At 41.0% G+C, this 17541-nt stretch overlaps 1 protein-coding gene across 1 annotated transcript in view; it reads left to right on the top strand.

Annotated features, from left to right (window-relative positions):
* Positions 1–1931: 1931 nt before the first annotated feature.
* The window catches only part of scube1 (signal peptide, CUB domain, EGF-like 1), a 138847-nt gene continuing 123237 nt past the window's right edge, over positions 1932–17541 (top strand). Inside the window, exon 1 of the mRNA XM_055225720.1 lies at positions 1932–1997. Within this exon, the coding sequence (XP_055081695.1) occupies positions 1976–1997 (22 nt within the window). The 5' untranslated portion in view covers positions 1932–1975. The remainder of the gene's footprint in view (positions 1998–17541) is intronic.

Genomic DNA, 17541 nt, shown 5'->3' on the forward strand with positions numbered 1-17541 from the left:
CAGCTGCAGAAGGGGTTTGACCAGTAGATGGAGCCATTTGTGCTGTTTTGCAAGATTCAGACATTATTTTCTTGTTTGTAACTTGCGCTGTTCTTTGATCAGGTTAACTTTTGTCATGTTGACGCAGGTAATGCTAACGTTGTTTTCTGGCCGATATTTACAGTTTCATGTAAAATTAACCTATACATTTTAATTAGGTTATTATAAAATCATTATTATTTTCTTTGGATCTACATAAAATAATTAAATAGAGACCGGTGAATATACATTTAAAGGTGCAGTACGTAACTTTCTGGACATGGCACGCCACCTGCGTGAAGGACACAGTTCTTTTCAGTTCCGATACCGATTCTGATACTAGAGATTTGACTATCTGCAAATATCAACTGATACCAGAGCAGAGACTAAAAACAGCATTTATTTCCTTAAAACTAAAATACAATTAAACAAAACCGATCCAAATGTGTTCTGTAGCTGTTATTTATCTCTCAAGTAATGATAGAACAACTTTGCATGAATAAAAGTTCAAACATTATGAGATGTTCTGGGCCGACTATACTAAATAATCTTATTACGTCAATGTATATGTTCACCCAGGATATTGGCTGAACTGATATTTGGAAGCCGATATCAGATACCAGCATTGTATCAGTGCATCCCCAGTTAAAACCATGCTTTATGTCGTACTGTTAGTAGGATGGATGTTTTTCTGTTTTTCAATGCAGTAAAAAAGTGCTTTTTATTTTAGTGTGTTTTTGCCATGCATATACCTACATATATACATACAGTTGTAAAAGTCCTATATTTTTCAGCCTTTTTAAATTGGCTCTTGACTTTGGTTTTCCATATAAACCTATTTGAATTGCATTACGGAACTTTTCAAGGTTCTAGAATTTATTGTCACAAGGAACGACATTTAAAGCCTTAAACAGTAGCTCTAGTGCAGACAGTATTAATGCAAATACCCACAGTGTAAACATATACACTGTATCTGGGTGTCAGAACGCCAGCAGAGGGTGCAAGGACTCCTGCTGCTGGCACTGAGTAGTAAAGCATGTTGAATCAGGCTAAAAACAGTAGCTCATTTTAACTTTGGACCACTGCACAGCATAACACTCACGCTTTTAAGACAGAAAGAGTCAGATGCAGAGACTTAAAAACATGTAGGAGACTTTTGTGTTTCGAGCTCTGACTAAATCTGCAGAATTACAAATAAACAACAATTAACAGACGAGGAAACATAAAACATGCAGCCATTGTGAATATTAAAAGAGCACAGAGTTTGAAGTGCCCCTCTGTCCCTCTCCTCTTTCTATTATCTCCCTCTCTTCTCTCTTTTTGAACACCCCCCCCCACCCCCCCACACACACTTATCCCTTTTCTCTCCTCATTCCCTCTCTTCTCTCTCTTTCCTACTCGTTCTCTCTTTGTTTCCTCCCTCTCCTTCCCGTTTCCCTCTCTCTTATCTTTCTCTCTCCTCCTTCTCCTTTGACCCTTTCTCTCACCTCACTCCCTCCTCTCCCCCTCTCTCCCCTCTCCACGTTTATCCCCCCCCCTTCTCATTCTCCCGCTCCCCCCTCTCTCCCTTCTCTGCCTCAGCCAATCCCGAGCTTCCGCTCCTCTCCTCTCTCTCACCCCCCTCTCTCTCCTTCTTTCTCTCTTCTGCCTCAGCCAATCCCGTCCCTCCTCTCACCTCTCTCCTTCTCGTTCTCTCCCTCTCCCTCTCTCTCCCTCTCTCTCTTCTGCTTCAGCCAATCCCGTCCCTCCCCTCTCCTCTCTTTCTCTCCTCTCTCTCTCTTCTCTCTCTCCTCTCCTCCTCGCCGCTCCGCTTTTCCTCCGGTTCAGTCGAGCAGAGAGCGGTACTCCCTTACACTCACGCCGAGCCTCCGCGCACTAAACTCGGATCATGAGAAGCGCCAGAGCCCGCCGCGTCCTTTGCCTTTGGGCGCTGCTGCTCCTCTATACTTACACTGTGATGGGGAATGTGGGATCCGCAGGTAAACCTCCTCCTCCTCCTCTTCCTCCACCTCTCTCCTTTCTTTCCTCTTTCATTTATTTGCACGTCTTTTTTGGAGCAAACTTGTAGCAGACGCTGCGAGCTCTCTCCAGTGGCGCATGCGGTCACTTTTGAACTTTGCAGATTACAGGCTAGCCTGCTATTATTTACTTTGTGCTAATTTTATGGTGTCTTCCCAGATATTTTCGCTCCAGGGCGCGATTTTGTGCAGTTTGGCTTCAGATGTCGGGTAATGTCTCATCAGACTTTGACGTTTAAATGAACACACTTAAGAATACCGGGTTACACGTATTTCTATATTTTTATCTCTACATTTGCTTCTTGAAGAGAACCTTGTGTGTGATGCTATTTAAAGCTGCACTGTGTAACTTTCCTGATGGAAGGTAGCCACCAGGTTGTCTCCATGGAGATGTTATTGCCTGAAATGTTCCCCCGTATGCTATTAAATGTAACTATAATGCATTTATTCAATTACCAGTGTTTTTATTGCTCAAAGGAAAACATGCTTTCTTACTATGAGCAGGGTCACCTCTCCACAGATCTGACATCTGACTTTCCACATGTTCCACAGTTTCCGTGGAGATTAATGCCATAGTGGAGACCAGAAATGTTACACAGTGCACCTTAACTATATATTTTTCTTTGCATGGACATGTTATTGTCATGATAATAAAATTTCAAGCTCGATTTTGCTATTAAGGAATAGACTCGATGCTTGATACTGATTCCAATTCTTATATCACGATAAAAAAAACCTCTTTCTTTAGACAATAGAATTTGATTTTCAGCATTAAATGGTAGTACTTTCATTTATATTACCACATGACCTTATATCAATGTAATCCCTCAGTTGTCCAGGTAGGTTCCATATTGGTCCATGGGCGTATACTATACATGACCTTATACTTGTTCTGATACAGCTCAAGATCATTCTAAAGTTATTTAGGAAAGGTTCCTTTCTGTCCTGTCAATAGGACACCCCCCCCCCCCCCCCCACCCACCCACCCACACACACACACATACATATTTCACACAAGGTTTATGAGCCCAGTGTCAAAATACATCATGTTTGAATCTCATTATTCAGACTAGAGTTGTAAAAAATATAAAAAATCGGATTCAAATCGATACTAAAACTAGTATCGAAAATAGATCCTCATTGAAAAGTTCTATTGACAGGACACCTGTCCTGAATAGCTTTAGAATGATCTTGAGCTGTATTAGAACAAGTGTAAGAGCACATAGACTAGTATACACATGGACCACTATCGAATTTACCTGGATGATTAGGGATTACACAGAGATTTACAATTAATACTTGTTTAAGTCATTGGTGGAACAAACTGAAATTGGGATTTATGTTTAAAAAGGAGGATCCTGTTCTGAGTTCACAATGTAAACAACTCCAGCAGCATTCACATCTGAGACGCTGAAATCTAAACTGATAAACTAATACAAGAACCACATGTAATTTAGACCATGTTTCTAGAGGTCTAAACTACAGGGTTAGCAGCTTTTACACAGAATAATAACCCATGGAGACACAGGGAGGGCATCTGACATGTAGGGAGGGCATCTGAGACACAGGGAGGGCATCTGCTATAATGTGAAGCTCAAGTGGAATTTACATTCAGACTCATTTTGAGCTCAAACTTTTTCAGAGTTGTGCTTCTTCAAATACTTTTTCAATAGAATAGGCTATTTTGAAGTAGGTCAGGAGGAAAAGAGAGGAGATGAGGAGCAGAGAAGGAGAGGGTCTAAGGTAGAGAGGAGGAGAATAGGAGGAAAATCTAATCAGGTTTTTACTCTTTTTTTATTTAGTCACTGTTTTTTCAGTTCTACTTGGGTGATACAATTTTGTCTGAGTTTTTCTTCTGCTACTGATCCTGTGTGAATACAGGATCCAGTGTGATCTTTCCTGGAGTTCTGAGATATTCTTTGCAGCGAGTTTGTCTCAAAATGATTTGTAAGTGCAGTGGCTGATTTGAACCTGAAAACAGCAGGGGGCGGGGCTAGAGGACACTGCGGTTGCTGTGGCAACGGCTAAACTGGTTGATATACAGCAAAGGAGCAGCTAACCCGAATTCAGACAGTACATCACCTTATGCTAGTGGACTTTTCCCCGACTTTTTCCTGCTAATAAGGCTAGTGTGGCAATACGAGTGGTTACAAACATTAGATCCTAAATTTTCAACAACGCCACTCCAGTTAACCTGGAGAAAGGATTCCTAAAGGCACTTCTTATAGAACAGGGCAGGCTCCATATAAAACAGCATTGGGTTTAATTAACAATGTAAAGACATGACATATATTTAACTTAAAATTATAACATCTGGGCATACAAAAATGCACTTGATCTAATTTGTATCTTCTTTCAGTGCCACTGCCTGGCTGTGAGCCCCGCACCTGCCCCATTAACTTAACTGAACAAAGCTGATCTGGGAGACTGTTGGAACACTGCTGGTGGGGTGATGAGCCCTGGGTGCATCAGCCGGTTTCCCCGTCACTATTCACTAGTTTGCATAGAGCAGACTCATATCAGGCGCCCTACTCACTGGCCTAAGTAAACGTGTAAATGGGGATTTGCGTCTTGGGTAACGCTCTCCCAGTTTTACTCTGGGCTTGTATGTTTCAGATGATTCGTGGTTTCTCTGCCTCCAACAATGGAGCTGTGGCACTGATGTGGGCACAACTTCTGTTTTGTCTTTTCACTTTTTTTTCATGAACTATTTCCAAAGACACAGCCCCTGGGTTTGTATAAGTTGTGGATCGTGGACTGCCTGGGCAAGTGTTCAGCGCTCTAATGTATTGTACTGTATTCTGCCAAGCTGCTATGAAGTTAATTTAAACATATATCGTGTCTCCCCATTGTTAATTAAACCCAATGCTATATTATATTACATTTGGTTCTGTAAGAAGTTCCTTTAGGAATCCTCTCTCCAAGTTAACTGGAGTGGCTTGTAATTTGGAAGTGTAACACAAATTGTGTAAGTGTAAAGAATAAATATTTTTATTTACCAGTGTACAAATCAACATTTACACATTTAAATATTTTGGAACAATTGTACTTTCATATCCTTTGTGAATGCAGTGTGAATGCAGGACCAAGATCCTGAGTGAATGCAGTGGGAATGCAAGATCCTGTGTGAAAGCCTCAAAACATGGGTAGAGCTTATCGGCCTCGACTTCTCTAGATTCAGCTAGATGTTACTTATAGCTGGATGTGTAGTGTCAGAGGTGGTGAATCGTTCTTAAATCTTGATGATTTTTCAGGTTAAAATCAGTTTCTTTTCATGGTTTGTGCTACTGATGCCTCGACGTCTCAAGTCCTGTGGACTCATGTGGTTGGATATAAATCTATTTGTGAGAGCTGTAGGTAGGCCTGTTATGATAATCACTATATTGAGTTATTGTTCAATATTTGAAAGCAGTCACAAAATGTTTTGGGGCTATTTTTATGTAATAGAATAAAAATTTGAGCTGTGGAGGGATGAAAACTTTTGAAAAATTGCTATTTATTTGTTGTAGCTCATGATATTATTATTATTTATCTATTTAAAGATATTGTTTACTGGGATTATCCTGTTTTAATTTTTTGTGTCAGTGGCATAAAGTAGTTTCAGTATTACCGTTTATCATGATGTTTCTCTGTAGAAATATATTGTGCTTCAAAATTTGTTATTGTGACAGGCCTAGCTGTAGGCCTGTAGGTGTTTAGTCGATTAATTGGTCGATGGAGTCTTAGTTGACCAAAATGTGTATTAGACTATTGATGTTATGTAGATGATCAGGATTTCTATTGGATAACCGCAGAAAGGAGGAGTGAGTGGAAGATTTGGTATTTTTTGGTATTTATTTGTAAAAAGTCAAATTAAACTCTTACAAGTTAAATCTGTCTTTATAAAATTATACTGTTTGCTGGTACATTTTCTGTATAAATAGTAGTTTTTGCATGCACTCTCCCTGCAGGTGTAGTCTTGTGAGTGCAGTTTGGGTCATATACACAGAGATCAGCAGCACATGTGTTTAGTAAACTACAGGTTGAATCCTATCACACGTTTTAAGCAGTAATGTGCTTTATGTATCTTTCTAACTTTCATATACTTTGACTAAACTTATGTTTGTAGTGTGTTGCTGTCTTTGCCTGGGAGCAACTTGAAACAAGCTGTGTCATGAGTATCATTTTGAGGACCTGTGGTCATTTAAAAAAATCAGATCTTTTTTTAAAATGACCACTTTCATATTTCTGAACCTGAGGATAGAAAAATATCAAATTGAATAGTTTAAGCAGTCACAACTAAGGAGAGAGCTGTCGGTGGGGACAAGGGGTATGTGAAAACAGATTTTTTGAATACTCAAATGCAGGACAATACAGGATTACTCAAACAAAATCAGAGTACATCTGTGTGTAAGCTCATTTTGAGGGAACACTGTTCTAACAGGGTTTAAATGTCTATTGTCCCTGTTCATACAAGAAAATAAGTACATAAAATGGCTGTAACTAATGTTAATTCAATTTGAAATGCAATGTATTAGTTACTCTATACAATATCTTTAAAGAGGGAGTATTATGAGTATTACACTTCTATGGGGTATTAACTGCTAACACATAACATATTTAGATCACCATGTTACCTTGTTTTGAAAGACAAAACAATGTGTTAACATGTTTTGTAAATTTCACTTTTGGTTTTGATGCTCTGAGTTTTCCCTCCCTTCTCCTCTACAAAATTACTCCCTCTTCAAAGCGCTATCACAACACAATCAGCGTGCATCCCACTAATGAAACTACTGGACATCAGATGAGGTTTGTCGAGTTGCTGTGTACAGTTTTGTATTTCTTTTTTGTATGTTTATGGAGAATTTTCTTGTGTGAGCATGGGTGATGTAGGCTTGTGGGTGGAGCCTTGTACAGGTTTGTACTGCTAACTGTAAGGAGGATTCAAATAGGGCCCGGAAGAGATCACTAGATTACTGAAACGTGCATGGATGAAATGCATGTTTTTGATGAATGGGGACAAGGCATAACATGGGAGAAAGATAAAAACATTGATTCAGTGTAGTAATCCTCTTTAAAAACATGAGCGGCAATAAATAAACAGCAGAATAAATGTTTTTATAATGAGTCATAGAAGTTATTTGTTCAACCCTCTATGGCTCAAAGAACAGTACAATAAACACATACAAAAACTACCCCATTATAAAACTATCCCACTACTACAAAGAAAAAAACACCATGATAAATTCTGACCCTTGAAATGACTGTCATGTACTGAACCATAAGTTGATGTAGTAATTATGGGGCCAGGCCTAATACTAAACATGGTTATCAAAAGTCTCATCTCTGACTTCAGTCTAGAGCTGTAAAAGCCTTAGAGTTGAGTCTGAGCTCTCAGAACGTGGACATGTTTTTATGTTTGTGGACTGTGTGAGGCGGGCACAGGGCCAGGGCAGTCCTCTGGGTGAAGCTAACACTGAGGCTCTGTGTCTCCACTCCTGTCTGCTCCTGTTCGCTCCTCTGGCTCTGCTCCTCTGGCTCTGCTCCTCTGGCTCTGCTCCTCTGGCTCTGCACAAGTCCACTCCTCTGGTTCTGCTGCTCTGGTTCTTCTCCTCTGGCTCTACTCCTGTCCGCTCCTTCTGGCTCTGCTCCTTCTGGCTCTGCTCCTTCTGGCTCTGCTCCTTCTGGCTCTGCTCCTTCTGGCTCTTGTTTTGCTCCTTTTGGCTCTGCTCCAGTCTCCTCCTCTGGCTCTACTCCTGTCTGCTCCTCTGGCTCTGCTCCTCTGGCTCTGCTCCTCTTGCTTTGCTCCTGTCTTCTCCTCTGGTCATTGATTTGGCAGGGGAAGAGTGCTTAGCAATGCTGTCAGTCAAGCCTGTTGCTAATACTAGTGGGAGTGACCTCAGAGAGAGCAGACACCTGATTTGTCTGGTATTATTGTTCATATCTTGATTTTGAGACAAAATAGTGGAAAAAAAACAGGATCATGTAGAGTGGGTTAAATCAACATTTTAACATCAGATCAGAAAATAGAGTAATATGGGCCCTTTAAGACCTCAAAATGCTTTGTCAAACATGCTGATGTCATGAAGCAAAGCTCCTTTGTATTATATGTTCATAATCCTTGCTATGTCCATTCTCTCAAATTGCATGCACCACAACTATTCATAATATTCATAAAAGACCTGATTGTTTATTGGTTCTTTCAACCACTTCCTGATTGATCATTTTGAATTGCTTCTCCTCTCTGATAGGCTGTTTTGAGTCTTTCCTCCTCTCTGATGGGTCATTTTGAATGTCTTCTCCTGCATGCTTGGTGATTCTGAGTTACTCCTTCTCTCTGATTGGTCATTCTGAGTCTCTTGTCCTCTATGATTGGCCATTCTCAGTCACTCCTTCTCTCTGATTGGTCATTCTGAGAATCTCTTCCTCTATGATTGGTCATTTTGAGTCTCTCCTCTTTTCTGATTAGTCATTCTGAGTCTCTCGTCCTCTACGACTGGTCATTCTGAGTCTCTATTGCTGTATGATTGGTCATTCTGTCTTTCATCCCCTATGATTGGTCATTCTGTCTTTCGTCCTCTGTGATTGGTCATTCTGAGTCTTTTCTCCCCTCTGATTGGTTGTTTTGAGTTTTTCTTATTCTGTGATTGGTCATTCTGAGTCTCTCCTCCTCTATAATTGGTCATTCTGATTCTCTTCTCTCCTCTTCTCTAATTAGTCACTCAGAATGACCAGTCCGAGAAGAAAAGAGAATCAGAGTCTCTCCTTCTCTATAATTGGTCATTCTGATTCTCTCCTCAATTCTTCTCTGATTAGTCATTCTGATTCTCTCTTCCTCTATGACTGGTCATTTTGACTCTCTCCTCTTCTCCGATTGGTCATTTTTAGTGTCTGCTCTTCACTGATTGATTGATTGATTGAGTGTAACGTCTTCTCTGATTGGTTATTCTGTGTCTTTTTCTTTTGTACTTGTCATTCTGAGTCTCTGCTCCAATCTTATTGGTCATTCTGAGCCTCTCTTCCTGATGGGTAGTTTTGGGTCTCTCCTCTTCTCTGATAGGTCATTCTGAGTCAGTTCTTCTCTCTGATTGGTCATTCTGAGTTTCTTCTCTTCTTGGTGAGTCGTTTTTGCTCTCTGATTTGTCATTCTGATTCTGTCTTCTTCTCTGATCCCTCTTCCTCTATGATTGGTCTGGTTGGTTGGTTTTGGGTGTCTCCTCATCTCTATTTGGTCATTCTGAGTCTCTTGTCTTCTCTGATTGGTCATTCTGTTTCCCTTCTCTTTTCTGATTGGTCATTCTGATTTTCTCCTCCTTTTATCTGATTATTCATTCTGAGTCTCTCCTCTGATTAATACTTATTCTGATCTCTCTTAATTGATTTATATGAGTCTCCTCTCTGATTGGTCATTTTGAGTATGTCATACTCTCTGATTGGTCATTCTGAGTCTCCTGTCTTCTCTGATTGGTGAGTCGTTTTTGCTCTGATTTGTCATTCTGATTTTGTGCTCTTCTCTGATTTGAGTCTCTCCTCCTACATGTTTGGTTATTCTGAGTCTCTCTTCTTATCTAACTGGTCATTCTGATTCTTTCTTTCTCTATGATAAGTCTTTCTGATTCTCTCTTTTTCTATGGTTGGTCATTCTGAGTCTCTCCTGCTCTACAATTGGTCATTCTCAGTCTCTTTTTCTATATGATTGATCAGTCTTAGTCTCTCGCCATCTCCGTTTGGTCATTCTGAGCTTCTCCTCCTCTGATTGGTCATTCTGATTCTCTCTTCCTTTATGATTGGTCATTCTGAGTCTCTCCTCTTTAGTTGAGCTTCTTCTAAGTTCTGAGTTTCTTGTCTTCTCTGATTGGTTATTATAAGTCTCTCATCTTATCTGATTGGTCATTCTTTTTTCCCTCCTCTTCTCAGATTGGTCATTTTGAGTCTTTCCTTTTCTCTGATTTCTTATTCCGTGTCCCTCTGCTACTTTGGTCATTTTGAGTCTTTTTTTCTTTGATTGGTCATTCTGATTCTCTTTCTCATTGATTGGTTATTCTAAGTCTCTCCTTTTCTTTGATTTGTTATTCTGAGTCTCTCCTTTTATTTGATTGGTCATTCTGATTTTTTCCAGAGTCTCTCTTCTTCTCTGATTGGTCCTTTTGAGTCTCTGCTCTTGTCTGATTGGTCAGTCTAAATCTCTACTCCTCTATGATTGGCCATTCTCAGTCTCTCCTTTTATCTGATTGGTCATTGTTTTTCCCTCCTCTTTTCTGATTGGTAGTTTTGAATCTCTCCTTTTCTCAGATTGGTCATTTTGAGTCTTTCCTCTTCTCTGATTTCTCATTCCGTGTCACTCTGCTACTCTGATTGTTTTGAGTCTTTTGTTCTCTGATTGGTCATTCTCATTCTCTCTTTCTCACTGATTGGTCATTCTGAGTCTCCTTCTCGATGATTGGTCCGTCTGAGTCTCTCCTTCTTTTATCTGATTGGTCATTCTGAGTCTGTCTTTCTCTAAGATTGGTCATTCAGAGTCTCTCTTCTTCTTTGATTGGTCTCTCTTCTTGTCTGATTGGTCAATCTGAATCTCTACTCCTTGATGATTGGTCATTCTGAGTCTCTCCTCTTCTTTGATTGCTCATTCTGAGTCTCTCCTTCAATCTGATTGGTCATTCTTATTCTCTCTTTCTTTATTATTGGTCTTTTTGAGTCTCTCCTCCTCTCTGATTGGTTGTTTTGAATGTTTTCTCTTGCCTTATTGGTCATCCTGAGTCACTCCTCTCTAATTTGTCATTCTGAGTCTCCCTTCCTCGATGATTTGTTGTTTTGAGTCTCCTCTTTCTTGATTTGTCTTTCTGATTCTCTTCTGTTCTCTGATTGGTCATTCAGAGTCTCTCCTCTTCTCTAGTTGAGCTTTAGAGTTCTGATGTTGTAACGGCTAGAGTAGGGTGGACCAAAGACATGCAGAACTCGGGGCAGATTTACAGTGCTGTATTTACAGTGAGTGAAAATATCAACAAAAGTCCATTAATCCAGCAAGGAGCACAGGGGCGCGCCGAGGTGAGCAGAGATGCAAACTGGGAACCGCCGGGACCGGGACAGAGACAGGACCAGGAACAGAGTCAGAGGGAGCCGAACCGGGACGAATCGGAGGGTGGGAGCCAGAACAGGAGACATGGCGTAGGCGGGGTTCCAGGAAGATAAGGAGTTTTGACGATACCAGAACAGGTGCACGGAGTCAGGAGCAGGACCAGAGACCAGGAGCTGGGGAGGTCAGGAGAACCGGAACGTTGACACGCGGACGGTCTGGCCCCCAGCATTTGATCCGAGACGGTCCTGAAAACAGGGTGAAGACAAGCAGACGATCTGGCCCCAAATGTCTGGTTTCAGCTCCTTTTATCCACTGCAGGAGGTGGTGATTGCGCTGATGAGTTCCAGGTGCGCGCGGGAGGAGCCAAGAGGAAAACTAGGAGAGGAATCCATGGATCATGACATCTGAGTTTCTTGTCTTCTCTAATTGGTTATTCTGAGTGTCTCCTCATATCTGAGTGGTCTTTTTTTTTTTTCCTCCTCTTTTCTAATTAGTCAGTCTGATTCTCTCCTGTTCTCTGATTGGTCATTCTGAGTCTCTTCTCCTTTATCATTGGTCATTCTGAGTCTCTCCTCTCATCTGATTTGTCAATCTGAGTCTCTCCTCCTCTATGATTGGTTGTTCTGAGTCTCTCTTCTTCTTCATTCTGAATCTCCTGTCTTCTCTGTTTGATCATTCTGAGTTTCTCCTCCAGTCTGATTGGTCATTCTGAGTCTCTCCTTCTCTTGACTGGTCATTCCACGTCCCTCCTCTTCTCTGATTAGTCGTTTTGAGTCTCTCCTATTCTCTGATTGGTAATTCTGAGTCTCTCTTCCTCTATGATTGGTCGTTTTGAGTCTCTTCTCTTCTCTGATTTGTCATTCAGTGTCTCACCTCCTCTATTCCTCTATCATTGGTCATTCTGAGACTCCTGTCTTCTCTGATTGGTTATTCTGAGTCACTCCTTTTATCTGATTGGTCATTCTTTTTCGCTTTTCTTTTCTGATTGCTTATTCTGACTCTCTTCCCATCTCTGATTGGTCATTTTGAGTCACTCCTTCTCTCTGGTTGGTCATTCTTAGTCCCCCTTTATAATTATTTATTCTGAGTCTCTCCTCTTCTCTGATTGGTCATTCTGACTTGCCTCCTCGCTTATTGGTCATTCTCTCCTCTAATCTGTTTGGCCATTCTGATTCTCTCTTTCTCTATGATTGGTCATTCTGAGTCTCTCCTCCTCAGTTATTTGTCATTCTGAGGCTCTTGTCTTCTCTGATTCATCATTCTGAGTCTCTCCTCCTCTCTGATTGATTTTGAATGTCTTCTACTGCCTGATTGGTGATTCTTAGTCTCTTGTCCTTTCACCTGATTGGTCATTCTGAGTCTCTTCTTCTCTATGATTGGTCATTTTGAGTCTTTCCTCTTTTCTGATTGGTCATTTTGAATGTCGTCTCCTTTCTTATTAGGCATTTTGAGTCTCTCTTCTTCTCAAATTGGTCGTTTTGAGTCTTTCCTCTTCTCTGACTTCTGTTTCCATGTCCCTCTGCTTCTCTGATTGGTCGTTTTAGACCAGGGCTCACCAACCTTTTTGAAGCTGAGAGCTACTTCATGGGTACTGAGTCATACGAAGGGCTACCAGAGTGATACTCTCTTCTGAAATAATACATTTGCTCAGTTTGCCTTTAGGTATACATTTTTAATAATTATTCATGATAATCATCTATGTGACGACATGATCACATTAAAGATTTCTCACAATAATTATCAACAATGACAGCAAGGTGTGAAACAGATATCAATATTCAGCACTTTAACTTTATTAATCTTAGTAAATGTTTAATTTTCAGATGATCACTTACATCACTAGGAAAAGTGTCCCATTTTCACCAGCCACTGACAAACCTTTTTCACAAAACAAATGTGCATGTTGCACCATGTTTCAAGAAGTTATCAATTATGTAACGTTAAAGAAAAATCAACTTACATAATTTAAAATAAATCTCGTTTGCTTTTTGTGACTTTTTCGCTGATCTCATGAAAAAAAGACTGTTGTTTACCCAAAGCTGCGTTTAGCTCAGGACTTGTTCTGCCCATAGTGCGCATCCCGTGGGGAGCTAGCGTGGAGCTTTGTAAGACGTAGTGTAGTGTCCCTCCACATTGTGCTGCTTTACAGAGTCACTTCGCAGATAAGACACACCCAGGTTTCTTTTATAGTCATAAAATTTGTTGTGAAAGTGATAATTTTTTTCCTGCCATTTTTTTGGCACCTGTGTTGGTGACCCCTGTTTTAGACTCTCCTCTTCTCTGATTAGTCATTCTGAGTCTCTCCTCTTCTCTGATTAGTCATTTTTGATTCTCTCCCCTTCTCTGATTTGTCAATTGACAGACAATTGCTTATTTGCTCTCAGCTGTTTTACTTTGAGAATTGTACCAATGTCTATATTGTAACCTGTTGTCTGTAAAAAGTTGTACACGTTGGACAGGCAGTCATCTTATTTCAAGCTGATGATGAAATAACACTGAAAATAGTTTGTAAAATGCACCCAAAGATGTGCCTGACTGGCAGGGAAGCAGCTTTTTGTCTGAGAACAATGCAGATTTCCTTCAATAGTTAGAAGGTGATCCTCAAGGCTTTGGAAGGACTGAAATAAACACAAAAATATAACAATCAATAATAAGACACTTGCTTATAAAAAGGTGCAAGACTTCTTTAAACAAACCTTTTGATATTTCATCAGGTGTTCTGTAGCTTCTTCAACACTGATTTTCTTTGCCTGCATTTTTCCAACAGTTTGCAGTGAAAGAATACAGAAGAATCAGCAATGATATATCGCTGTCCCACTCTAAAACAAAGCATTACTTGTCAATATAAATACGATCCTAAGGTGCATCAACACTCCCTTGTGAGGAAATAAATTATATACACATATTTACCTTGCTCTTCTGCAGGGCTGAAGCTTCATTAAGGACTGCCTTTAGACATTTTCTAAGAAGAGATGTCTCTTTAGACACCATTGTTTGCTGGCACTAGTGTGTGTGTGTGTGTGTGTGTTTTATTAATATAAAACGTATATTGTGTCAGTGGAATTAAGATTAATACACTGGAACATTTCACCCAAAAAATTGGATAGTGCACCTTTAAAGCATTATGAAGGCTGTCTATCACAAAAATACAATTTTTGCTCGGTCTGAAGAAGGAACAGTACCTAATGTCACTCAAAACAGCCACACTGCTTAGACTACTTGCGATAGGCAGTGTGTCAGCCCCACATGTATAAATATTTGGATCAATCTCATCTTCTAAAATGCTCAAGTCTGTGAGACATCATATGCCATGAATACATACTTTAAAACTACTTTTCTTGTCTTACTTACCAACGGTCATGTTGTCAGACAGGTTTTGAGGCATCACCAAATGCATTTAAGTCTGTATAGGTAGACAAATTCACTGGCTCCAAGTGAAGCACTGAAATCAAAAAGTTATTTTAAAAAGCATAGACATATCTCCTTAAAGATACTTTAATAAATCATACTAACATACATTAGGCCTACTTGCAGAAATAATGAATCCATTTCTTTAGCAGCCAGATTTGCAAAGTCGTCCTCATCAACTTCCACTCCATGGTCATCTGTGACCTTCAGACCTTCAATGGCACCTGTTTGAATTCGTTCAGTATAAAAGACACCTGTCCACAACCTCAAACAGTCAGACTCCAAACTCCACTATGGCAAAGACCAAAGAGCTGTCAAATGAATAAATACAAATAAATTCAAGACAATATGATTTTCTGGATTTTTTTTTTCTCATTTTGTCTCTCACATTCCTCTCTCATCTTTTTAAGTGGGAGAACTTGTACAATTGGTGGCTGACTAAATACTTGTTTGCCCCACTGTAAAGAACTAAGCCAGAGGCTAAGCATCCACTCTGCTGCTAAAGCCATCGCAGTGTTAAAATCTGCATAAAATCTAACAAACCCAGGGTCGCTTGTAGCATGGGTCCGCTAGCTCCCATCCGAGGCACCGACACCGCCAACCCCTGCCACCACAAGGTGGATCATTCCTTTATCAACATTGGAGCTGAAAATGGGCTCAGAAACCACTGATTGTTCTGTTGAAATAGAGTGAGTGAAGACATGAAGCAAAACATACAAATCAGCATATCTGTGCTAAATTGTAATGAATATACTTGCTAGTAGTTAGCCTAGCTGGGAACACGTAGAGCTCTTGGTTCATAGATAGCCTTGCTATGCTAGCCGTGAAGCTAGAGTGCTTAGTTAACTTCAATAGCTACAACAGCGGAGCGAAGCCTGCATTTGAGCTGAACAGGCACTTTGCTGTTGACTCCTCTTTCCCTGTATACGAAAAACAGCATAGAGCTACATAAGCAACATTTACATCTGTCTGATTGGTCATTCTTACTCACTACGTCTCTGGTTTGTCATTCTCCTCTTCTCTGATTGGTTGTTTTGAGTTTCTCTGGTCCTCTGCTGGGTCATTGTGAGTATCTCCTGGATGATTTGTCATTCTGAGCCCCTCTTTCTCTATTATTGATCATTCTGAACCTCTCCTCCTCTGATTGGTCATTCTGAGTCTCTTCTCCTCCATGACTGGTCATTCTGTGTCTCTCCTCCTTATTGTTCTGTCATTCTGAGTCTCTCCTCTATGATTTTTTTTTTAATCTTCCTGTTCCTGAAGAGTGCAGATGCAAACCTTGCTTCCTCCTGCTGCTTCCTTCTTTACTTTCAATTTAATCATTTTACCTCTTCCAGTGTTGGAAGATTTGTTTAGTTATGATTTTCTTTTAAGTCAACCAAGACTTTTAAGCAATTTTAACATTTTTTTACAAAATTTTTGATGAGCCAGCCACATGTCCGGGGGAAGAAACCAAAGGAATTCTTTCTGCGAACGCTGTCAGAACTATCAACAACAAATTAATGAGCTACAAGCACGGATATTTGTTTTAGAATCTGAAAAAGGACTTCACTGGATGCTCCCTGTGACTTCCAGTGGTAAGCAAAACTGCTGCTTTTAACTTAAACCTGAGCAATATGGTGTCTTTTCCAAAACCTTGTAAAGGCAAGAATGCCAAGCCAATGCAACAAGTGATAAAAGACAATGCTAATATTGTTACATCACCCAAAATACAGCCCACAAACAGATTTTTACCACTGACAGACTGATGTTGATGTTAACATACAAACAGAAAATTGATTTTTGTCACAAAACAAGAGCAATGAAGTTGGCAAAAGAGCAGCGTCAGACATGCGATCTGTGTCAAATGTTAAGGTCAGAGATACGCTGCTGCTAGGAGACGGTGAAGTCAGAGATGTGAGCCACAGAGGAATCCAAACTTGTCCCAGTCACACTGTTTCTGAGATTACAAAACTCCTGCCAAAAGTTTTGTCAACACACCGAGGAGTTAAACAGCTGATTGTGCATGTGGGCACAGTTGACACTGGAATGAATCTGACTGAAATCTTAAAAAAGAGTTTTCATTAAATTATTCGAGGAGCTTGATAAAGTGGAGGTTAAGATATTCATCAGTGGACCTCTTCCTAGCATAGACAGAAGGAAGATGAACAAATTTACCCGGCTGCCTCAGCTGAACACATGGCTGTTCAACGAATGTGTAGCCAGAGGACTGCACTACATTGAGAACTTTGAACTATTCTGGAAATGAGAGGACCTGTTCAAGAAAAATGGCCCACACCTGAGCAGAGGTGGAGTGAGAGTGCTGGCGGATAACCTCCTCCACGCTCTGAGGCACCGGCCTGGACAGGGTCCTGGCCCAGTGAGAGAATAAAGGAATGAGAGAAGCATTCTTGCTACGCCAACCAGAGACCGATGCCAATGCGTCAGCACCATCAGCAGCACCACAACTACAACCACCACCTCCTTCAGCGAAGGAGTCACCACCAGCAGCACAACCATTTCCCCCAGCAAGGGATTCAGCAGCAGCACCACCTCCCCCAGAGAACAAGTCAGCAGCACCACCACCTTCCGAAGTGAAGATGCATCTCCAGTGTCACTTAACCCAGGGCCCTCATCATATTCCTTGAATCTGTCTGTGACAGCCCCAGCAGATGTTTCAGTCCCAGCAGCACCCCCATCACCTCCCCTGCCCACAGACCAGCTCTGGGTCCCCTTTGCTACATCTACTCCCTCTAGGGACTCCTCACTCTCCTTTTCCTCCCCACCTTCACCCATAGCCCTCCCAAGCATCTAGAAAGCCTCATCAGATCAGGAATTAAGATGGTTCCCCTCACACCTAATATAGCGCGATCGAGAGTTCTGGCATCAACTATGCTGAACTCTTCCCCCTATCCACCTATCCCCCCTCGTATTTCACCCAAACTCCCCCTGGTCCACCTCCTCACCTGGTCCCTCACCCAAACTCCCCCCAGCTCCGCCTCCTCGGCCTTCACCTGGTCCCTCACCCAAACTCCCCTCTCCTCGCTCTTCCCTGCCTTCCCC

Source organism: Periophthalmus magnuspinnatus, chromosome 12 (genome assembly GCF_009829125.3).
Source record: "Periophthalmus magnuspinnatus isolate fPerMag1 chromosome 12, fPerMag1.2.pri, whole genome shotgun sequence".
In the NCBI taxonomy this organism is placed as follows: domain Eukaryota; kingdom Metazoa; phylum Chordata; class Actinopteri; order Gobiiformes; family Gobiidae; genus Periophthalmus; species Periophthalmus magnuspinnatus.